General features: G+C 36.0%; 1 protein-coding gene across 6 annotated transcripts in view; it reads left to right on the top strand.

The window, feature by feature from the left end:
* Positions 1 to 25,635, top strand: part of FAT1 (FAT atypical cadherin 1) — a 109,191-nt gene that overhangs the window by 23,549 nt on the left and 60,007 nt on the right. For all 6 annotated transcript variants that reach the window (XM_083836393.1, XM_083836395.1, XM_083836397.1 and 3 more), the window contains exon 3: positions 12,368 to 12,682. In XM_083836393.1, the coding sequence (XP_083692519.1) occupies positions 12,368 to 12,682 (315 nt within the window). The remainder of the gene's footprint in view (positions 1 to 12,367; positions 12,683 to 25,635) is intronic.

Raw genomic sequence — 25,635 nt, forward strand, 5'->3', positions numbered from 1 at the left:
GAATCATCTTAATTGAAAAATGTTTCTACGGAGAGTAACTAGTGGAGGTTTCCAGCAGAAATTCAACAGAAATGCTCTGGGTTTATGCAAATGCTTGCAAGTTCTATTATTAAGCAATAAATATGGAGCAAATGAAATCTATAGATTATTTAATTTTTTAGACTGTTAACTTGCATTAGCTTCTAGTACCTTTAGTTATTCTTTTTTTTTCCTTCCAGAAAATTTCTAATAAATAATGGATAACTGCCTGCAGAGTTTTATGTGAAGGAAAACAAACAGAAAAAATCACACCAGGAAACTTGCAATTAAGCAAACTTGAGATCTAATAAGTCATTTCTAGTTTTCTAGGTATAACTGTACTTTTTAGTTTTTAAGTATTGATTCTTCAGTGTATGTGTAATAATTTGCTTATATGTGGACGATTTCTCATTTTCTTGTTATGATCATTGTAACGAAAGAAAATTAACTCTTTTCAAATCTCAAAGTTCTTTGTCTTCATGAATGATCTATTCTCTCCTGTAGTCAGTGTTCACTCAGAAGCAAGTTCAGAAACACTTCTTTGAATGGCATTTTGTTTATTTTGAATCATACACAAAGGCAAATAAAATTAGTATGGCAAGTACTGATCGACACTAGATCCCCTCTAGATACACAAGTAGAAATAAAGTCTGAATAATTAAATGGGTACTTTTTAAGGTTAATAAAACACTGTCAGAATGAGGATGAATGTCTTTTGATGTCACTGGATCCCAGCTGCTTTAATCTCATGACCTCATTGATTTGCTTTGTTCTCTAACACTCCCATACCCACAGGTACATCAGCTCTTCTTCGTACACACTAAGCTGTTTAGGAACAGTGTTTTTGGCAGTAATAGGGTGCCGTTGTGCATACAGCTGCCTGGAGTAGTAACATGAAAGCAGTAGCAGCCTGGGTTTGCAGTACTTTCACAGCATGCTTCTTGCCTTTTCATGTGTATCAATATCCTTTCTAGCACAGACTTGCTCTGGCAACTGTCACTGTTCCCGAGCAGTTTCTGCACCTGAAAATAGTCTGGAGACTGAAAGCTTGAAGCAAAATTGCAGTAGTTCAATACACAAATTAGTATAGCTACCACGCACGTGCTAAACTTCTGTTCCTGCATGTAAAAAGTCATGAGCCAGTGGTGCTGTGAAACGCGGCTGTAATTGCTTCTTACTGCACAATGGGACTGCTCTGCATAACTTGTTAGGCTTTCAAAATCACTTTTATGGAAGTAGTATGTGGTAGACTGCAATTGTTCAAATTGCAACCAAAAAGGGAATTAGAGAGAAATATGCTGTATGCAGGAGAAAGATTCTTGGGTTGCTTAAGACAATTTTCCTTATTTAGGACAGTTGTTGAACTTTGAGATCTACAGACAAAAAGCGTTCTACTTGTAGAACTGTCAAGGTATTTTAATAGTTTGCAGAGGTCTAAACAACTACATCCTTCTGGATCAACAAACCACTTTCTGTACAATTAAATATGTTTTTCCTGTGTGTAATTGGCTTCCCCATGTGTCTCGTTATTTTCCTTGTAGCCTCTTCTTCTGCCTAAGGGGGAGCCTAGGTTAATCTGTCAACTCCAGTTAGTTTTGAAATTCCTGAGGCTGTTTGCAGAGGAATTTCCCCTTCAGAGGCTCCCCATTTCCCAGTTAAATTTATTGGAGTGGTAACACAACTATTCACATTGTCAACAATTCCTTAGTACTGGGAAGGCTGACAGCAAAGTTAAGGTTTTTACTGGGTGAAGCTGCAGTTCTTAAGGGTACCTGCTTATTTATATGTGAGTATATATACACATTCTTACAAACTTGCTTATACACAATCAAGTACATACACACACACTAAAAATTTGTTGAAATAACATTTCATTTTTAGATAAACAAGTCCTAGGCCTGTACAACCAACCCTTCATTTGTTTCTAAATTTCAGACAGCTTCAGTCAAACTTCTACAATTGCGTGACCTGTGTTTAAGAGAGCAGGATTTAAAGGTAACTGAATAGTGTAGCCGATATTATCCCAAAGTATTTTTGTTTAAATATAGTGAATTATTCCAATTTTTATGACAGCTGTGTAATTATATTTCTTGGGACACAGAAACCAGTTGCGTCTAGCTGAAGATAAGAGTTTGCCCTGAGTAAGGGGGTGGACAACTGGGACTATGATGTGCATCACATTTCTGCAAAGTTTGCTCATACAAGAGAGTAAGATGAACTGCTTTTGTGGATACTGAGAGCAGCGTTTGGCCCACAATATGCTGGCTGTTTCTGTTTTCACTAATATTTCACAAAATTTCACAAACCTGCTGTAATGCTGATGTGGCTTCCATGGTGGAGTCATGTTTTGCAGCATGTTTTCTCTCAAATAATGAATGACTGATCGCATCAGTAACAAAGCTTGTTTTACACGCTCTCTCTTCAAAGAAATATAGTTTGTATGTTGTTGTATTACAATAATTTTTCTTATTGTCATAGGAGTTGACACTTTGTTTCCCTAATGTGTAAGTCATCGGGTGGAGATTGTCCCTCTACACTGAGCTTCAGCAATATGGAATTGTTCCTCCCCATATAACAATTATAGTGCTTGTCTGAAAGCCTGACGTACAAGGAGCCTAGCTGACAGAAATAAGCTGGAGCTATTAAAATAACCGTAAATGAGGCTGACAATAGGAGCTGTCTGCCATTGTCCCAAAAGATTTTCTGAACTGGAAGTAATCAGCTGAGTTCTAAGGCAACCCCGTCAGGGATCTTCTAATTGCAAAAATTCCCCCTCGCCACCCCCTGACTTCCTGAAAGCAAGTTCACAATCTTTGGGGATCTTAGCACATTTATTACTTTTAGCCCAGACTACCTTAATATGGAGTCATAATTTCTGGGCATAATCTTGTATGTAGACAGTTTAAAGAACATATTTTTAGAAACTTATTTTTAGAACTTTTTTAGAACAGACTAAACACTGTTTTCAGTTCATTTGACTTGTTTTTGTACAAATGTGCTGAAAGCAATGTGGCAAGAACTGGAAGCCAAAATGTTGCTGGGTCTAATTATTTATAAATCTTTTTCTTGGACCCTAATGTGTTCTGCTTTGCCTCCTTAACTAAGATGTGCAAAATCTGTTTTCTTAATGTTTTAAAATACAGTCTTGTGTTTGTTGTAGAGTTTTAACTGTGCGCATCTTTTCTCCTAGGTCTTCATACTACCTCTAGGTATTTGATTAAGTAATAGCTGCTCTCTAAGCTATTGAATGTTCTGTATTTCTTCTTAAAATATCTGTATCTATCTCATTTGTAAGCTGCACATAGGGGAGATCAATAGTGACCCTTTCTCTCCAACACAATTCAAACTGCTGCCATCTGTTCATAGTTCAGAAGCGATGCATAAACTGTTCCGTGTTTTAAGCTTTATGTCAAGGTCTGGGTTTGACCATATGCTGAGGCTCTCTGGATGCCAAGTTTTTGTCCCAAAATACTGTTTTACTATGAATGCATTGGGAATTTCTATGCATTTATGAAGGTGAGTCTGCCAGGTTTGACTGGACACTGCTAATTTTTGGCTGTTCCAACAACTAGTCTCACTGTTGTTACATTAGTGTCATAGGCAGAAATTATTTCATTTTTCATACAGTAGATTATTTTATGGAATTTGGGAGTTTTTAAAACTTATATCAAATTTACTTAAAGTAATGGTAGAAAACTGGATTTGGCTGTATCCTTTGTTATATTTCACCATTTCAGTGGAGTTAAATTTGAGATACAAACCAGGTTAGAATTCCTAAATAATAACGTTCATAATTTCATGATAAAAATCATAATCATAAAACTTACAATGACTGAGCCTTTACTTAAGTTTTTTTTTTTTTTCTGTTAAAATCTTACATCTGTTCTAATGCTGATAATACTGCTTTCTACACGGTATTAAAAGTTGTGTGTGACCACACAACTAGGGACCATGTATGCCCTACAGTGATATTTTTCCCCTTTCATCTTTCTGAACTTGCAATAACTGGTCCCTGGAAAGAGCACAAGCATTGGTGGACATGACATGTTTGAAGTTCCTGCAGCTCCACAGTGAAATGTCATCTACCGGTTAAAGAACTGGTGCGAATTCATTGCAGTTACATCAGCTTGCTAATACTGCTTGTGAGAAGTTATTTGAAACTTTCTGAGCAGTGATTTATGTTAGAAAATGAGCCATTTGTCCTTGAAACAGTAACTAGAGTTGCTTTCCATTTAACAGTACCGTCTGAGCATGATTTTTCAGCTGGTAGTACACAAGATGACATGAAACATATCCAGCTTTCTATGTCAAAGAGCTATAAATACAGAAGTTTCATTCAATTTTCTGGGTATCTGCTTTTATAAAGGGTGACAAAAGATCTATGATTCCAGTGTATTAATTTCAGCTTATTTTTAGTGTTTTTATTCCCTAGCTACTCCTGAGAGAGATTCTCTGAGTTCGCTGAAGCAGAAATTATAAAATCTGATTTTTCATTACTTATCTTCAATACCATATGTAAGAAATATGTTTTTTAAAAGAAAAAACTAGGATACAACCACTGTATAGAAACCTATTGAGTGTCTAAATAAATAATTACGTAAAATCTAAACATGTGATAAGCTGTAAATGTTAAAAGAAATATTGATGACATGATAGATGACATTATTTAAAGCCTTTTGGGCTGCAAGTAATAATCCTAACTCTATAGCCTGTGAACATATCCTGCTGCAGAATTTTTCAAAGGTAGTTGTTTTTCTGGAGGGTTAAGGTTTTGTTTTTAATATTATTTTTGGAAAACAGTTATCCAGGATACACACAAAAGGTAAAGGCACCAAGTTATTGAAAAAAGAAATCAGAACGTGTTAACTTAAGGTTCAACTATACTCAGGCAAAATCAAGGAATCACTGAATTGTTAAAAAGAAACAATGGAACTGTTTCAAACTAAATTGAATTCTTAGTGATGCATATTCGTATTCCTCGGATGTTTGCAAACAAGTAATTTGAATTCTTCATGAGTTATGCAAAATGCAATATTGATGGCTTGTTGCTAGGCTGCAGTCTTCCTGCGTGTGCCTAATGAGATGCTCCTGGAAAAGAGGAGAGAGAAGAGCAGCGAACACCTCCCATTTATGTGTGATTCAAAGGCAAGCAATAGATGCTGCAACTTCTTCCTCTCCTTCAGGGCTGTAGACAAGGATTATTTATATTCTGAAATAATACAGTTTAGTCTGTTGTGTGAATCAGACTTCCTACATCTGATATGTGAGTAGCTTGCATTGTCAGTGATAAGTTTTTAAATTACTACGAAGTTCAAACCATATTTCTCTGGGTGGCTCTTGCACTTTGTTCCATAGAAGCATAAACAGGTGATGCTTCCTGTTCTGAGTGCACGTGATACAGGTAAAGAAGGCTAGCACTTTTCCAGTTCAGTTTATTTATCAAAATACTACTTCTTTTATAAGAGAGAGGTTGTATATCATTTGTAAAAGTTCATGCTGCCAGCCGCAGGTCTTTAGTATTTCACAAGTTAGAGTGCAGAGCCTTTTTTGGCATGCTGCCCTATTTATACAGGGGACAAGCTGACATTTCACTTCTGCAAAAAGAATCTCATTCCATTCCTTCTTCAGAAGGAGATTGTTTCAAGTTCACAGGATGGAGATTTTGGTCTTTTCAACTGACATTTTAAGTGCTGAATAGTTCCTTGTCTCTGTGTCAGGACATACTTGAAATCTTCAGTACTTAAGGACAGTTGGTTTGTGTAGTATAAAGACCAATGTTTTATTGTGCTGCCTTGTTTGTTTTGGTTTTGTTAAGTGGTTATTATTTGGCTGATCAAATAATATTAAATTTTGTTGGCTTTGGATGCTGTTGTAAAGGAACTGTAGGCTTAAGGCTCAGTTGTTCTTCACATGGTGCTCTGTAGAGACCTGAGTTACAGTAGCACAGCAGCCACAGGGAAAGTAAGGTTTTCTTTTTTTTTTTTTTGTCCCTTGGAAATTCAGTATGTTCTATGTATCAAAGCTTTTTCTTTTCAGTGTACTCTGTGGCACATAGGACTATTTGGCTGTACATATGGCCATACTTAGCTACTTCTTCATGGCATTTTCAGTGTCGGACTATAGTGGTGGCCAGAGGTTGTCTGGCCCATCAGAAATACAGATAAATTGACTAGAGGACTTTTTAAATTGTTTTAAAAGTGGAAAGGCTCTGAGATATTTCACTGGTGATAATTAGTTCTAGAATCACGGTTTATACCAGGTACTACAGACAGGTATAGTACTTGTACGTAGTATGCCCCAGTCTGCTGTAGTCTCTTTTATTTTGTGCACCATAACTGTTAATAAATTTTCATTCCCCTCACCCCTTTGTTTCCCCCAAAACCACTTTGCATAAAGTGGAGGAAAAAACAACAACATACATAATACACAGGGTTGCACTTGCCTACTGTCCTGGTTTGACTGTGCCTCTAGAAATTACTTAAGGGGAAAAGGAGGACGAAAGAGTATGGATGTTCTTTGACTCCTCTGGGGACTGCAGAGAAGCAGATAAGCACTATGTCTTCTATTCTGGATGCTTGGTTGCTCTTTATTTATTTATTTATTTTTCTCATCCTATCAAATCTGTTATAGCCTCTGCATTTATACAGCTCAGGGAAAAAGATGGTATAAATTTCTTATCGTTAGAAGACAAAGCGTGATAATGTTGTAATATTTAGTAAGATTTTACTTTAAAAAGAAAGAAAGAAACAAAAAAACACACCAAACCACTAATCAAGGACTCTGATGTGATTATTTCATTGTTCTAAAACGACTAAGTGAAGTTCCACAAAACTTAAAGCAGCAATTTGACCAGAAAAATTGCAGACTTCTGAGAGATGGGGTTCTTTGGACCCATGTCCACATAAAAACTAACTTTATAAATACTGGTAACTTTCTAAAAAATATATGCAGCCTATGTAGTGGTAAGAGAGATGCAGGTAGTAAATGGCAATATGTACTAAGCTGAATGCCACCCCTAATTCTATTTTTAATTGAAAAGATTGTATAGACTTTAGTGATGGATTACAAGAGTAAGTGACTTACTCTTTCGTCAGAACTCAAGCCAGCATTACAGTCTGTGTTGGTGTAAATGCAGGCTCGTGCCGCTGAGGGACAGCATGCCGTTGGTAATAACATGCTTAAGCTACTCTTCTTTAAGTCTTTAATTGGGATCGGCTGTTCATTGACAGTCATATTTGATCAAAACCTGTGTTCCTGCAGTTCTTAAAATATTGCCTTTTCCCCTCAGAGATGGCTTTTAGGCAGCTGAAGAAGCTTTTTGATTTGTCCAGCCTATTAGAATTTAGATTAATTAAGTTTGTAATCAGATTTCAAAAATCGTGTTCCAGGCCAGGGATTTCTCTTAGTTTGGTTCAAACGTCGCTCCCAGGGCAAGTTCTTCTAAACTGCGTTTTCATGCTTCGCTGAGAAATGATTGCGGGTTTTGATTTCCATTACAGAATCATTAATATTGTTAATGAGAGTTCTCATGGATAAGTACACTTAAGGAGGATCATCCCTGGGAATTGGGGGTATTATACTTTGAGCGTTTGTTAATCAGATAGAATTGGCATAGGTAAGACTGTCAGGTTTGAGATGGATTTATATGTTTATTTTTGTTTTAAGGGTGACTTTGGTTTTAGTGATTTGGGTTATGGGATTAAAGTTGGAAGTGATGTTGGTTCTTGGCAAGAGTGGGGTTAATGTTCTAATTTTTCCCCATTTGCTGTATTCTTAAACCAGCCTGTTCCTCCATACTGAATGCTGTCTTATTTCTGTAGTACAGTATTCACTTAGGACTTTTTCCTTCTTATAATAAAATCAACAGAAAAGTCCAGTTGCATCAAACAGTAGCAATATCTAGTCTAAAATTTCATACTCACAAAGATCGTAAAACTCAGCTGTCGTCTTGCAGATGACTGAGAAGCATTTCATCAGAGCTCTTTTGTACTCCCCTCTGGCGGTTAGCAACTGATGAATATGAATTTATTTTTATCATAACCACCTGAAAAGCTTAAAGATTGCATGTCCAGCCAAGTGAAAATGTTTTTGGAATACTCATTTCAACATATTTTATGAACAATAATATTTACAAGTCTTTGGGATTATCATTCATGCTAAAGATTCTCTGGTGGAGCTCTGTGGAAGATTTATCTACTTGTCTTGCTACATAAAAAGCAAATGGTTTGTAAAAGTTAAATTTACTGATTTGCACTAAGCATAGAGAATAGGAAATTTGCTGACTAAAGTTTTTTTTTGAATGGGAGAAGAGTTGGAGATAGAGCCTTTAACACATTGAAGATATAATAGAAGCACTTAAGCTGTACTCCCTAAATGCGATTTGCACCACTAGAAGAAAAAGGCAAAAATACTTCTAAGAAGCCGAAACTTGCTGCTGAAATTGATGATACTGATTAACATGTTGCTGATACTTAATGGATCTAGCTGATTGTAAGATTAAAACAAATTAACTCTTGCTTGGATTGGTTTATTACTACTTTGACATTTGATTTCCCATCATTATCTGCTGTAATGACTGGTGTGAGGTCAGATTGTGCAGTAATGTTAGAGGGGAAAAAATCCAAGTTCTGCTGATTGTGTTTCCTGACAAAAGTGCTGAGGCAGGACCAGAAGAATTCAGGTTTTGGTAGTCAGTGCTTCCCCCCACCCCTCCCAACCTCCGCCCAGGCTTGTGTACCAGATCAGTGTCTGCTCCATTTTATTGTTGGGTGGCAGCAACGTGGAGAAAGTTGAGTCACGCTAGTAGACCAGTCATGCCTTTTCTATCTGCTCTCCGAGCTCTGAGTAATGAAGAAGAACAAGGTGTGGTGAGCTCCCCCACCCCCTCAACATGCAAGCAATAGAAGGAAATTTTTGCTCTATATCCTCAGGTCTTCTTTTACATGGCTTTTATACCAGAGGAATGTTATTTTGGGTCTTCATTTTAATATTGTCAAAGTAATCCACTTATCATGCGTGATGTCCATCTAATACATTTTCCAACTTGCATACATACCTGTCTACTCGATCTATTTTAAACTCTTAAGTGGGATGGGTGGAGGATTTTTTATTTTTTTTTTTTAAGTAACCTTTGTCTCTAGGAAGTGTTTGTTTAGGAATTAATCTGTTAATAACAATAAATGCAAACAGTTACGTAGCCTTTTTTGCATATCTGAATGCTCATAACATGTTCTTTCTAGCTAGTATAAACTTCCATTTGTGGTTATAAACAGCAGAGAAAATGTTCATCCAGCAATTCAGTGTCTGTTGGGTGAGAAACATGAGAAAAATGGAAGAGTAATTTTTAGTGAATAACATTTTGTGTTACTTTTGCTAATGCACACAGAGTATCGGTGACCCTGTAGCAAAATGGAGAAATTCTGAAAACCAGAGCTACCCTGCTGGGCAAAAATCTGTGTTATATGACTTGTTGAGTAGTCAGGTAATCAGACAAATTACAGCTCTTTCATTGGGCATTTCTGCAAAAGTCAGCGTCAAATACGCAGCAGTAATGCCAGATAGGCAGAACTAATTTGAAATGAAAAATGAACCAAAAATACAGTTGCCCATTTTCTCTATTGTAAAATTAGTCACTATCCCTGTATCCCAGTAATGCTTCTACATATTTCTTTCTGAAATACTTACTGTTGTTGGTTTGGTGTGGTACTTTTTTCTCCCCTTTCCCCTTTTAGAGTATGTGATATAAGAGAACGGACACTTGAGAAATGGCAGTTCACGAAAGCATAATTGGTTCAGTCTTCCTTTCCTTGAGAGAGGCTTTGGTAATTAAGGTGGTAGAATCTGTAAATGCCAGGTGAGCAGATTGCGGGAGAGCTCCACTACTGTGAGAGTCTCTGTCTCTGTTTTTAATATCACGCAAGGCTATCTTAAAATGAATCTGCCACTTCTGATGTAGTTACTGTTAGGAATGCAGGGCAGGTGTAAAATGATAATGGTTGCTCAGTTCAGCACGTAAGCGTGACCACTGTGCTCTGCACAGACCGCAAGCAACAGAGCAGCATTGCTGGAAGCCCTGCGAAGAGGGAATTACAACAGGCTAGGCTTGTGTTTGGGAGGACATGAATGTTTTACAAAATTTTCCGAGGCATGCACGGAATCTACCCAGACTGAAGATGAAGTGCTTGCATGCCACATCCAGCATTTAGGTTTAGAAATGAGGCCACAAGAATTAACACATTTATTTACTCCCGGGCAAGTCTCCTGGCTGAAGCAGAGAAATGCAAAAGGTGTAACATAAGCAAGTTACAAAAACAGAATCCAGGTAACTGTGCTCAAGACTAGGTCTCCTTTTTTGAGAGAGCAAATTCATGGTATCCTATTTAAAATCACTCTTTATATTAAAATGAGAAATGGTGCAATTAGCCACGGCACAAATCAGCGTCTTTATAGGATTTTTCTATAACAAACTGCAATTAAACAATGCAAATAAATACTGAGCTAAAGAGATGAATTGTAAAATGTCAGTGTCCTTAAAGTGAACACCTTGACTTGGTTTCTGATGGTGTTCCTCTGCAAAGAAGGAATTTATAAAGCCACCAGTTAGCTTTCAAGAAAACTTGTATATATTGTATGTAATGCATATAAATATTTTTTTCAAATTGCAATGTTACCTGCCCTTGCTTTTCATCCCAGTAGCCCAAGACTGTATACAACCAATTTCCATACTGACACCTGGTGGTAGTTGTGGGATACTGTATTGCTTAAAATACTATATATGGGCATCTTGCAGGTTAAGGTATTAGATGCTATTACCTCCAGCCCTCCTAAAGTCTTACTGACAACTTAAAATATAAGATGGTCACCATCAACCCTTCATACATTCTCCCAAAAAGCAAAGAAAGTAATGAGTAAATGAGTAATTCCTCAATATTTATCTAATTTTGTTTAGCCTGAATATTTAAAAAATAAAAAATGTCTGGGATATGTGAAGGAAATCATATCTACAGTTATTCATTTTTTGTAGGATTTCTTGTGAAAGCATAGTGGCATAGTTCATCAAAGTGCTATTTAACTGACAGTATGCATGTTTTATGAGTAGCTGGGCTCAGGAATATCATGTGAATATATCTAAAACCCAAAACTGGGACCCATGGTGAAATTTTGGCTCATCTGAACTCCAGTCCAAATTAGGTTAGGTATAATATTATAGAATATAATAACATTTTTTCTTATCAGTATAAGAAAAAATAAGAGCCGTGTCAGAGCCTTTCGAGATTACCGCAGGAGTGGCTGCAAGGTGTTGGTCTATCCCTTCCTCTGGAATGTATTTAGCTTCGTTTTAAGTTCTATCTAGAAAATGTCTTGAATAAGACAGCCAGTAAGAGCAACTGGATCAAGAAAATAAAAGTGCAGTTTTATGGTGCAGTAACTCTGTGAATCTGCTTGATGTTCATCCCCTGACAAATAAGTTATGCCATGTCACAATTTTTTGATATACAACATATGCATTTTATGACTGTAGATTGTAGACTAAGGTGCTTGTAAAAATAGGGCTGTATTTCCTTCACAGTGGATAAAAATTTGAGCCCCTCATTATTTATTTAGTTCTGGTTCAGACAAACTGCTGTATGAGGTTTGTGAGTTGTCTAGCTGTTCCTTAAATGGTAATTCATTTTATGGGTGCTAAAATGAGCTAGGCGTTGCTTTCTGTTATCAAAGTAATGGCAGCCAGTGGTTGGTCATAATGCTACAAAGGTTGCCTTGAGGTCTAACTTTGTTTTCCTTTTCTGTGAGATTTCTATGTGAGCCTAAATACTTATGCACATTAAGAAAATTCAGTTAAATAATTTACTTGGGCATGTAGATAAGAATGTTTTACATTTAAGTATATTAATATGTGTAACAATAAACAGATCAAGAGTCTGGTATCCAAATCAGATAGTTTAATATACTATAAAATACAGTGTATTAATAAAGAGGTTCATTCAAGCCCCCCAAAATTGTGTATTACTCATTATATTTAATCCTTTAGGCAAAACAGTTTTTTTTCAATAGTGTTAATTGATCTGATAAATCTCAAAAGACAATGCAAAGGAAGTTAAGTAATATATTGTGTTAATAGCTGGAACACGTAATCGTTGAAAAGTGTTTTATTGATTTTGGTTTTGGTGTTTTCAGGTTAGCTTTAATGCTTGTGTGTGTATATTAAACGCAGCTTGTAGAATCAATGTCAGTTATCCTGAACTTGTTGATTTTTTTCTCATTTTCTAAGCTTGTTGCTTGCTCTGTTTCTACACACTTCTGGATATTTATTGATCGTTCTCTGTTTATCTTTTGTCCTGTTAAACAGGTATTATTGAGACAGCTGATCGCCTGGATCGTGAGAGTACTTCATATTACTGGTTGACTGTTTATGCAACAGACCAAGGTGTTGTGCCTTTATCATCTTTCATCGAAATCTACATAGAAGTTGGTGATGTTAACGACAATGCTCCTCAGACAACAGAACCAGTTTATTACCCAGAGGTCATGGAAAATTCACCTAAAGATGTATCTGTCGTTCAGATTGAGGCATTTGATCCAGATTCTAGCTCAAGTGAAAAGTTAACCTACAAGATTACAAGTGGAAATCCACAGGGATTCTTTTCGATAAACCCCAAAACTGGTAAGTACAACACAATGTTTTATTTTAAATATGAGTGAATCAATTTATTTGCATAAATATATAAAATGGGCAAAATCAACATCTTTGGTTTAATATTGTAACCATGCTTCACAGTAGTTGTAAATGGGTATCTTGTCTCTGTCAATATCAGTAATGTTTACAAACCTGTAGAAGACTATCTGAGAGTGAAACTGTTTGTACAAAGTACTTGACATCCACACCCTGCGCATTTTGGGAAGGTTTACTTCAGAGTAGCTTAGCTTTAGACTAGTCAGTGTCCATTTGCATTTGTAGTGCTGTAAATGTGCTCTTAGAATACATCTTTTAGCTTAGCTTCATCCAAACTGTTTTTAGTGGTCTCTCTCTTCAAATTTTCATTCATAGTTTTTTAGCCAATGCCTGCCCCCCTCATCTTGTCCACCAGCTAGTGTTAGCCAAGACAATGCAAGGGGCTGTATGCATAACTGTTGCCACTGTACAAGATACAAAACCTGGAAGGTAATCTATATGTGTGGCTGATGTGTAGTGAAAAGAAAGTGTGAATTCAGTGCTTGATTGGAAAACTTCAGAAAAACTTACTGAGGGTTTAACAGGAAAGTACAAATACAAGAAATAGCTCACCTTTTAATATCTGTGAATTACAAATACTGAAGTATATGTAGGGCAGAGAGACAGCAAACAAATAATCCATTTAAACTGAAGCTGCAGAGAGAGTTTAAAAACAACATAAACGTTGCCCTCCATCCCTTGTGAATGCATGCTGAGAAAATAGGTATTCTGGATATTCTTAACGCAAATCTTCCCTGATATTAAAAAAGAGGTAGCTGGGTAGAGCATGGTTCAGCTTTTTAGGTAGCTTTCCATAGTACGAATTACAGGAGACTTTTCTGATTCACTCAAATTTCTCAGAATCCAGAGATTTTTAGACTAGAGATGCTATAGACGTATAGATGGTGATTTTAATCTGTAACAAACCTAGTAAGTAGAAAGGCATGACGGAAACCTTGTTATTCATTTAGCTCTTTGCTCATTGATGGATGGAATTTCAAGGGAATTTAGAGGAGAAAAAAAAATTGAGTGAGAAGTGTTTTGAAGGTTGTGTTAACACTATAGCCTTCATTCTGTTTCATAGTTGTTTCAGCTTAGGGTATGAAAGACTTGCATGCTGCATCAGCTGCAATTGCTGTGTCAGCAAAGCTCTGACTGCAAACACAGGTATGTTATTTGGGTTATTTCTGACAATAATTTCTTAGTGTGTACTGTCTACTTGTGAGACGCTGCCAACAGGCACATATGAAATAGCTATATCAAGAGAATGTGTTTAGTATTGTTAAGGCCTATATCTACTATGTTTACAGAAATGCTGGTTTACAACAAAGGCAACCTACGAAATAAAACAAGAAATATTCAAAACCAGTCATCTAAACTGGGCGCAGTAACTGTGTTTCTTTTTCTTTCTCTGCTCGCACACAATTCAAAAGGAAAACTTTTGTGGTTATTCTTTATACTCTTACTCCTCCCTTCTTTCTGTTTTTGGAATTCAGCATTTGCCTGCTGCTTTGATATTTCTTGTTGTCTCAATCAGTGATACTGATTTAAAAAAAAAAAGGGGGGGAAGAAAAAAATACCTGTGAGTTACCTGGAAAGAATTTGACTGGCTTTGGTGCTCAAACTGCAAGTGAACATGAATTCTACCTACACTTACTCTTTACTGTATATAATTGTCTGATCTGCTTGTGTGTGCTATATCCTTGTATCTTCTATACTGCATTTTCTCTTCCACTTTGTTCCGGTCCTTTCCAAGTCCTCTCTGCTTTCCCTTGTGTAGCACTTTCCAAACTTTGTGTGAAGGACAATTGCATGCCTGCTTCACATAAGTTTGGAGGTGAAGAAACATCTTTATTCTTATTTTATGGGTAGAAAAATCAGTGTAGGAAGAGACTGTGACTTATCTTCAGACAGAGTTTGTAGTTTTCCACATCAGTAGCTTACTGGTGATCTCATTTATGTTAGAAAGAGAGCTTGAAGGAGCCCACACACAAGATGTTGAAGTGATAAAGAACACTTAATAGAAAGCTAATAAAGATTTTCTGTCAAGAGAGTTTCTTACCTGCCTTTATTGTGGCATACATACTGTAGAAGTAAGTATTGCAGTCTGGAGTACTGCTCAGCTCTGCATTAAAGGGGAAAAACAAATGGAAATAATTAAGTCATTAGATTGTACAATACAAGCACTGCAAAGAAAAAAAATCTCTCTCTGATTTACGTTCAGCAAAGGGGGAAATGTTGTCTTTGAAGGTGGTTAGAATAGCAGAGATGGGTAAATTCCTTGGTGTCTACTAATGCTACAGTTATAATGCTAGATAGACATAATAAATGCAAGAGGGAGGGAAAGAGAAGAGGTGGGCAGAGGAAAAAACTCTTGCTGATTTCTGTTGTGTTCCCAGAGTACATTCAAGTAAGTTCAATGAAAATTAAATAGCTAGCCCTTGTACAATGTCTTCCATACTATATAGGACACTAGATTTCATGTCATCTAGTGGATGGTATTCTTTCTTTCTTCTACATGTTCAGTTTGAAACTGAATCTGCAGTAGATAGTAACATAGTGATCAAGGTGAGTTTTGAGGTTATCACATTTGTTACTTCTAAAGTCTGTCTACTAAAAATCAGATCTGTTTAACCTGGATAGGTCTTATTACGGGTGAAAGCTCTTTCAATAGGACTGCAATGTTAAGGAGCTTAAAGATCACTTTAAAAGATTTCAGTTATTGTTGTAGTTATAACACAGTGTATTTTATCCCCCTCAGTTAATTAAAACAGGACTCAGCTGAAGAGTACATTTGACCAGAGTTAGTGAGATCAAATCCTGTCATGTTTGCTTCTGCAGATATGTTACCCTTGTTGGACCTTGTCAGGCTGTCACGCTCTAAGGTATTTGTCAGAGGAAGAGAAACCTTTGCAGGGCCCCAGGTTTCCCTTCCAGCCAAAAGGGAGATAGGTCTGGAATATGAATCAAGCTTTTAACTGTATGCCATTGTAACATTGAACGTGACAGAGTGAAAGTTAAGCATCTGTTACGTATGTTACTTTGGTTGGCTCTGCAGCCAAGGACTGTAATGGCATTCAGTCCAAGTAAAGCAAAGACAAGTGTTTGGGTTCTTAAAATATGTGGTGAGTGCTAAAAATACATTTCAGCTGATACTATGTTATTGTCTCCTCTCTAGGTCAAGGATCCATCTTTTTCTGTCTTTTTATAGAATTAAACACTGTTGTATCATGGTCTGTGGCTACAACTCCCACACATTATAGTAATATAGGTTATAAATAGCAATAACCTACATGCAACTTATGTCAAGTAAAGTACTGCTGTCTGTTCTCATGCATGTAGCTAGTTTATTTCTAGAATTTATAGCCTCTAAAATAGGATGCATGTGTGTATTTGTGCAATAAGCATGTTTTTTTTTAGGTGGAGAAACTGACATGGACCTTTATAGGGGATAGTGCGTTTGTCACAGAAAGATTGTTTTTATGACAAGAAGTATCGATTTAACTGATCTGCTGGAAAGAAAGTGCTACTAGCTGAAGTACTATCTGCATGCTTCTTACAGTGATCAGTTTCTGAGTTTCCAATAGATCTTCATTGACACTTGAAAATATTTTAATTATTTTAAGTTATGAAATAACTTCCTTGAAAAGAAGCATTGCTAAGTTTTTCTTTGCATGCAGAAATTTCGCTATTTCACTCTTTGGACCAGGATATATGACACAGTACATTGCATGATATTTGCAATCTTTTCAGATACACTTAGTCTTTGGTTGAAGTAAATGAAATACAATTGTCTTTAGTTTGGGAGTTCCCATATTATGGAGGGGGAAAAAAAAAAGCTGCTTTACATGTAAGCTAGCTAAGTGTAATAAAAATAGTTGCCATAATATTATTTCCAGGAAAGAATTAGAGCAAAAACTAATTGCACAACTTTCATAGTCAACCTGAACAGAACTGTAGGTTAGTATGTCTACAAGAGCGTAGATTTAGACTGGATATAAGGAGGAAATTTTTTCATGGTGAGGCACTGGAACAGGTTGTGCAGAGAAGTTGTGGATGCCCCATCACTGGAAGTGTTCCAAGTCAGTCTGGATGGGGCTTTGAGAAACCTGTCCCTGCTCTTGTTGGGGAGTTGGGAGTGGACTAGATCTCAGAGTCACTTCCAACCCAGACTATTCTATGAAACTATGTAAAGTCTAAGTACTTTATATCTACTTAACTTCTTGCAAAATAGGTTATAATTAAATATGAAAGGTATTGGGAAGGAGTTGGAATTGGCAGAAATTGATAGCTATTCAGAACACATCCTGGGGCTACTGTGCTTTATCTTACCACTTAAAACTGGAGCTATTGTGCTGAGGATGAGGAAAGATTTGTGCTTTTAACAACATTCACGTAATTTTCTAAAGCAAAGGATTATGTCAGAGTAAACATTTTCTGGTTTTTGTGCTTCAGAACTCAGTCTGTTATTTTTTTTCTGGTATGTATAGTAGAAAACAGTAATTTTTCACTTACTGTGGGTGTGGCTCATCTGCTTGTAGGGGTTTTTTCTTTTTCTTTTTACATTTTGTAATTGCCTTCTAAGAAAGTCAAAGATTTTGAAACTTAATTATCGAAATACTCTTTAGTTGCTAACTTTCATTTTTAGAGGTGATGGAGAGTTCTATCATAATATTGTCCTGCTTATACGACAGTAAATATCTTATAAGGAACATAAGCTGTCAGAGTGCTCATCAGAACATGTCTTTTTCCTAGGTGTTTTATTCGTAATCTGCTGCTATAGGTAAATTTCAGATACTACACCATTCAAATGGCAAATGCCTTTAAGAGTTCTTAGGCTCCTTGTGTACAGGTAGAGTTTGACAACTATCCATCCTACCTACCTACAAGTACAGGTGGTATCTATTGGATACATTTGGGTACATTTTGTCTGAGAAAGCAACAAATTGGGCAAAAAATGTATGTGTTAGGGAATGAGTAATAAGCTGTTTCACTTAAGCCATTGATTCAACTTCAGTCTCTTGTGGGAATAAAATATTTTACATCTCGATGAAATCTTCCTCTCCTTCAACAAGATCTCTTACTTTAATAAACATGTCTGTTCATCTTCTACTTTTTTGAAGAACTGTACTCACATACCCAAAGTAAGCAGAGGAAAATGTGTAACATCCTTAATTTGAGTCTGTCGGCTCAGCAGGTGTTTTATTATCAATTTATTCATTAATATATGCAAATTCTGTCAGGGGTAGTATATTGACTTCAGACTCAGACTAAATGGAATGCTTATGTAGTATTTGTTTTATATCTGCATATATTATTTGTGTTAGATGTGGATGTTAAAAACTTGTTATTGGAAACTTTTCTTCAAAAAACTACTTAAAAATCTATATTGGTTCCTCTGGGAAACCTTATTTCCTTTGTTTTGTAGATGAGTCTCTTAGTGGTCTGGAAAACAGAGATCATACTTTATAGTATTTCAGCTATACGCAGTGAATTACATCCTTGGTTGTTTTTGTAAAATATTCAATGCAAGCATTTAATATTTTTATTTTGACATGAGCACAATTACACTGGACAAATTTATGCTTTTGTTCCATCTTTTATTCCTTCATTTTATAATATCTTGATTTGCTTTATTGCTTTTGATGAGGAATATTTGAAGCATGATAGTTAACATGCAGTAGTTCTTAGAAAGTGGAACGGGTATTTAGTATGGCATCTACAAATAATAGCTGATAATATTGTATACAAGTGTATATTTATAAGCTGTTTATGAATTATGTCGTTGCTAGTCTATATTGGATTAATCATTCAGAAATGGATCTGTTAGTGCCAATTCAAGAGAGTTATTGTATTCATTTTACTAAGAGCTTTCAATCGAAACATGTAATTTCATTTCTATTTGAGAAATGAGAGGAGCATGAATTAGATGATTTTTGCTGTTGTACCTGGCAGGAATTGTAAAGGTAGTAGGCAAGCCAGCTCCCCAGTGTAAAATGTATACTTAGAGTTCCTCAGTGTGACATTGTAGTGGACTGGAACAGAATTTTTGTTCTGTCCTTGCTTCTTGTGTTTTGTAGTTTTATTTTATTTTCATTCTTTCTTGCGGGGCAGTCCCAAGCACAAATACAAGCTGGGTGAAGAATGGATTGAGAGCAGCCCAGATGAGAAGTACTGGGGATATTGGTCGATGGAAAGCTCAACCTGAGCCAGAATGTGTGCTTGCAGCCCCAGAAGTCAACCAGATCCTGGGCTGCGTCAAAAGCAGCGTGGCCAGCAGGGCAAGGGAGGGGATTCTGCCCCTCTGCTCTGCACCTGTAAGACCAATATAAGGACATGGACATATTAGAATGAGTCTAGAGGAGGACCACAAGGATGGTAAAGGGTCTGGAGTACCTCTTTTGTGAAGACAGACTGGGGGAGAAGAGTCTGGTGAGACCTTATAGCAGCCTTCCAGTACCTAAAGGGGGCCTACAGGAAAGCTGGAGGGGGACACTTTGTCTGGGAGTGTAGTGATAGGACATGGGGGAATAGCTTTAAACTAAAAGAGGGGAGATTTAGATTAGTTATTTGGAAGAAATTCTTTTCTCAGAAGGTGGTGAGGCCCTGGCACAGGCTGCCCAGAGAAGCTGTGGATGCCCCATCCCTGGAGGAGTTCAAGGCCAGACTGGATGGGGTCCCGGGCAACCTGGTCTGGTGGGAGGTGTCCCTGCCAATGGTAGGGGGTTGGGACTGAGTGGACTTTAAGGTCCCTTCCAACCCAAACCATTGTAGGAATCTGTGATTGCAAACTTGAAGAAAGGTGTTCAGCTTTAACTGACCAACAATAATGGTTCAACAGAGTCAAACACAAAGCATGGATATATAAGAGCTAAGAACATCCTTAATTGCTGCAGAGCTAGAGCTATTAAACTGAACTCTCCAAACAAAACAGCTAACTGAACTGTAGGCCTCACTCTGTATCATTTTCACACAGATAGTATTGTTTTGCCATGTCATTATTTTAAAAGATAGCTACTCCTCAATGATGCAGGCTTCGTCTAAATATGTCAAAGATTGCTGAGATGAGGTGTCTGAAAGAAGCCTGTAGTGCTTTCTTGTAAGTGGCAGGATATGCAATGGAATGGCAAAGACTCCATTTGCAAAGCTAAAGGAGTTCCAGCTCTTCTTAGTATTGCTGAACAAAAGATTGGATCCTAATCAGATATCCATATATATAGGATGAAGGAAGACCCTTGCACACTCTTTTTGATTACCTTGTCCATGTATTCACCCCAGAAATAATTTCTCATCCTGCGAAATAAGGTTTGGAGTTGTTTTTTTTTTTTGCCAAATTGATTTGCTTACTTCCATTCCCCTAGGACTTCTGCTACATTTATTGTATTGACTAGATTTGGCTTGGGGAAAGAATCAGGGCTGGGTAGTAAATAACATTTTCTCCAGAAGCCATCCCTCAGTTCAGAAATTGAAAACAATAATAGCAAATGAGGCAGGGAGCTACTTGATGTTGCTTCATATAAGAATTTTGAGTCAGACATGCAGGAATGCTGAGTGCAAAAGCAGAGCTTCATGCCTTGATATGAGAGCTGGCACATAAATTCGAAAACTAGACTTGGATTCATAACCTGGGTAGGAAATTAACAAAATTACTTTTGAGTGCTCACTACCCAGTATTTCAGTTTTGCAGGTATAAAATAGGAATAGTTGCACTACCTAATTGCATTGGAGTGTTGTGAAGGTATTCATATTTATGAAGCACTTCAAGTAGTATTATGAGAATTCCATGGTCATTCCTTTGAAATTAGTAATCTGGTGGTGCAGGAGTTAGACCATTTAGATAAGGCCTCACTTATCCAGGGAATTCCAACAGAAACATTGAGTGATTACCCATTTTGGAACATAACTGTGTCCTGTGCTCTGAACGAGGCCTGAGTCTGTGTATCTTAACACACACTTACCAGAAAGTCAACTTCAGATGACTTTGCAGTCTTGACTCTGGAATTTCCAAGCTGAGTGACTAAATCTCAAGATTAGTGTTTTGTATAGGATTTAATATTATTTGATTCAACTTCTGATCATATTTTCTTTTTTTCTATGTTCTTTTTTAGTATCTAAAGTTTTTGAAAGTACTTTCACTAAAGTGATCCTGCAGTAATTTAAGACTGTGGCAGTTTGTTTTCTAAATTATACCACACCTCAAATATACATTATGAAGTTAACAACAACCTTCAAGCTGAGTTAAAAACCTTTTTGTATATACAATCCTACCATATAATGCTTTTTTGATATAAAAAGTTTGTTCTATCAAATGGGGATAGAAGTTTTGGTAGCACTTAGTCTATGGATCTTGCTCTCTGCTTATTAGTGTCTAGCAAACATTAGAGCATTGAATTTATAAAATTATAGTAGCTCATGGGGAAATCATCTGCCTCACGTTTATAACAATTTACACTGTTTGTACCTTTAAAGCAGTATCTTGTGTGTGTGTTTGAGTTGGAGACTGGGTGAAGTGAAATAGGAAATGGGTACAGCTGCAAACAACTTCCATGGGTTTCCGATAACGCTGGAGAATTACTCAGGAAATGAAGGGGCAGTGACCACACAATAGTATACACTTCATTTTGACAAAGGAAATCTTTGTTGTTTAACTACGTGTGGTTTTTAATCCCAATTGAGCTAATAGTTTAGAATTCAAATAAAACAAGCACTACTACATTACACACAAGTGTGATTTACAGTTAAATAAAAACCCCAAACACTGAAATTATTTTTCTTGCTACTTTAGCTGACAACAAATGACATGCTCCATTATTGTTCATTTATGTCCCACAGCTCAAAACATATGTAACAACAAATATGTACCCAACTATTTGTCTGTCTTTCACGTGCAGAGAAAATAAAGCATTTCATTATATTGACTGTAGAAGAGATTTTTTTCCTTCACTTTTATTGAATATGTGAACAGAATTAACCCAAATGTTTGTTAAACTTCTTCTGCAACTAGAGAGGATTATATGAGTAGACAAAAGTTTATATAGACGTACTTTTTTTTTTTTCCGAGCCTGGGAAAACAAGTTTGTATCTGTGAAATTATTAATAACATCTTCACAGTCACTATACAATTTTTAAAGATTTAACATTTAAAAAGATGGAAAATCTGCTGTGTTATAGATAGTTTTTTATTACTATTTGCAAGCACTTATGTAGAGATCACTTCTTTTAAATTTTTAGATGATGGTGTTAGGGCTTTTTTAATTAATATTCTGTTATATCTTTAGAAAACTAAGCTGGGAAGAGCAAAAGGGGGAGCAAAGTAGCAGTGCAGCAGTCCTTCCCCTCCCTCTTTCTGTCCTGGAACCACATAAAGCCTTCAGGTCATACTCTGTATGACCTATGTAATGAAGTGGGAATTTAAAAGAAATTGAGATTTTCTTTCCATTATTCACCTTTACTATACCATGTCGCAGAAATGGTGATGGACACATAGTCACTATATAACTAATTTTTATATAACTCCATTTTGAGATGGAATATATAATGTGGGAAATTACAATTCTGGCCAGGGAAGAGTTTTTGGTGAGATAGTGTTATGAGCCACTTGCATAGTACCACCGCACATACCACAGTATAATGGCTTGCAGAGGTATGAGTCTTTCCATGATAGGCTCTCTGAGTAGCATAACTGTAATGAAGTTTGTATATCTAAAAACACTACTACGTATCAATTTCCTATTACGAGATGTTTATTCAGGCAGAAGTAGTGCCCATATCAACGAAGTTGGCTTGATTTTTTTTGAATGATGAAAATAAAAGATCAAAATCAGAGTGATTATAATTTATTTTAGCTAAAAAAATTCACGAGTCAGTCAAAAGCTAAGTGATCTAAAGAATTTCTGTCCAAATTTTGAACCAAGACATTTGACAGCAGTTCGTAATCATCTCTGTCATGAGTGTTGCATGGAGGACTTTACATACAGTCCGGTTGCAAAATCAGTTCCTTTTAAATCTGTAGGTCAAAGGCATTTCAGGCTTGTTATAGTTGTATTCTGTCTTGTAAATATAGAAAATAACATGCAATTAAAAGAAAAAGAAGAAAGAAAGAGCAACAGCATTGTATAAATCAAACACTCACTCAGAAGCAGATATTTTTGGAGTTGGTTGTATAGATAGGTACTGCCCTCAAACAATAGCCTGTAATGGTGTAATAACAGTAGTGTTCTTAGTGTCATTTGAACAACAATTTCCTAGGTAATCTTGTAAATTCATATATTATCCCTAACCCCTTCTTAACGTCAATGGGGAGAAGATAATGAGGAGGATTATATCGCACAGGATTGTTATATTGTTGCCTGAACTTTGCTTTCATTTGAAAGACTGAAATGAGTAGCCAAAGAAAATTCCAGGAAGGTTATTTGTAGGCTGCCTAAAACCCTGAAATATCTCAACATGATAATTTGTGCCTCATTTATCCACATACTCACAATATTGGAATTGGAAGAAGGCATGTCAAAAAAAAAATAAAAATATTGAGAGTGATTGATTATTGAGAGTGTTAGAACATATGATGTTACTACCAGCATACTACTCATAGTTCTTGCCTTGGTTCCTGTGATAAATGGTTGAAAAGCCTCTGCCAAATCTCATTTTCAAATCTTCCTTTGCAAGTTGTTCAAAAGCTATCTGTATTTTACTAATAGAAAGATAGTTCTGTTTGTTCCTTTCTTAAGGAGACACATTCTTGAACTTGCCTACATTTAAAAATGTAGAAGACTGTAATTTTAAAATTGGATTGCCACTTCCACAGTTGACAAACCAAGACCAGCCATCTTTTGCAGCTGGAGAGCTTTCTTAAGGAAATCATTGTGATTTGATTTAGTGAAAAGCAAATAAATAAATAAATAAATAAGCCATATAGATAAAAATAATAAGTATCCATGGATGGAGGTTCAGAAGGTGAATTTTGCCCTTCCATAACCTGTATTTTCAAAATTTTAAAGGACTGGATTTTGTCCATAACAGTCAGTTAGTTAGTGTCATATCCTTTCTCTGCAAATCATTTAAGTAAATATTATTTTTCATGTTTCTGTGTTTTAAAATGTAATATTAGTTGCATAAAACATAGTGACCTTCACAGATCAGTTTATATTTTATTAATTAATATTTTCATTTAATTAAAGTTAACAAGCTATATTATGTGTGTCTTCTTACACCTGTGTTTTTTGTTGTTGTTTGTGACAGTGTCAATTACTAATATGGTGGTGTCATGGAAGTCTGAGCTACATCTAAGCATCAAAAAGTTCTGGTTTGTGCTGGCAATATTTTATGGTCTTGCACATTCAGATCCAGTGGGTGGTCTCATTTGTGTAAATATAGTCTTAGATGCGCCACAATAATTGAGATCAAAACCCACCCTTTAATGTTTTGTTTCCATGGTTGTTATAGTAAGGGAGACCACATAGGAAACTAGTACTTCTGTTAAATTTTCTGGCATCCCATAGGGTTATTTGGAAACTACTTTCCTGAAAGGCACTTCTTCATACAATAAATGCTTTTAACTAGACATTTTGATTTCCTGTTTAATATGGAACACGCCAGTATAATTTTTCAGAAATTTTTAAACAACAGTTCTCATGGTTTAAAAAAAAAATCTAGTAGTACTAAACTTTACTCTTCCTTCTATTAATATACTTTACTGTTTGGAGAATTTATTAAATATCAAAAAGAGTTCAATATTTTGTCATGTTACTAAGTTGTTCTCAACCGAAGCTGTCATGATGTACATGCTATAATTGCACCAAAACAGACCCTGGTATCTATCTTAGTAAAAATGGTTGAATTACACAAGAGCAAGTTTGACGTCAAGGCAATAGCCAACATGGAAACCTGCTCCAGTATTTTCTTTGAAGTCATTCAAAGAATTAATAATTAGCTGTAATAACTTTTAAAATCTCTTCATTAAATTTTAGGTTTGTGTAGAAAGATGTAGTTGAAATGCATGAAGGCTCTGATTTTATGGTTGTTGATATGCACCTGTAACTCCAAATCTGTTTGTTGATGAATATGTTCAATTAACTCAATGCAAAAACGTCATGATTAAAGTTTGTTTAATTTCAGAGACAGTATTTACCAACTGTTAATAGCTTTACCAGCAGACTGAAGTCCAAAGAGTATTTTTTCTTTTTTATGAATTTGCTACTTCCTGGCAACATACATAATCCATATGTATGTTTCAGTGGTATTAAGGGAGATTAATTATGAAAGTGCAAAACTGTGACAGATGAAGTGGCCTCAAAACTCATCTCTCTCCTTTAATAATTGTTTTTAAATATTTCTCTCAAATAATTATGACTTTTTAAAGCATAACTAAGCGATAGCCACAGTGAGCTAAAAACTTCATTTCCTTGCTCAGGGGAAAAAAAAAAAAAGCCAAGTTTGGAAAGGAGCATAAGGTTTCTTTGTTCAAACACTACAAATGCAGCAAGATAATGTTAGGTTTGAAAAGGTTGTTCAAGGTGTTGTGAGATTTTATAGCAATAATTCTGCACTTACTTATTAAAGATAGTACATCTCAAAACGAGGGAATAAAGGAGAGTGATGAAGATAAGGTTAGTAAGAGAGTTAATTCCTCTGGGAATTTGGGCTTTGAATGGGTGTGACATCACTGTACCAGATAGGGCTGATGGCAAGAGTATTTTTGCAAGGTCAGCAAAGAGATAACAAACTTAAAGTCTTCTGTTGATAATAAGAGCAAAGTTGATTCTATGGGAAATTTGTCATCACTGTTACTAGCTTCCTTTCAATACTCACATTTAGGTTTGGGATTTTTTTTTTCACTCAAATTTATTTTAAACAGTTTTTATAATTTATTTAGGTTTGTGTGTGTGTGTGTGTTTGTGTGTGTGATT

Source organism: Anser anser, assembly GCF_964211835.1.
Source record: "Anser anser genome assembly, chromosome: 4".
Lineage (NCBI taxonomy): Eukaryota > Metazoa > Chordata > Aves > Anseriformes > Anatidae > Anser > Anser anser.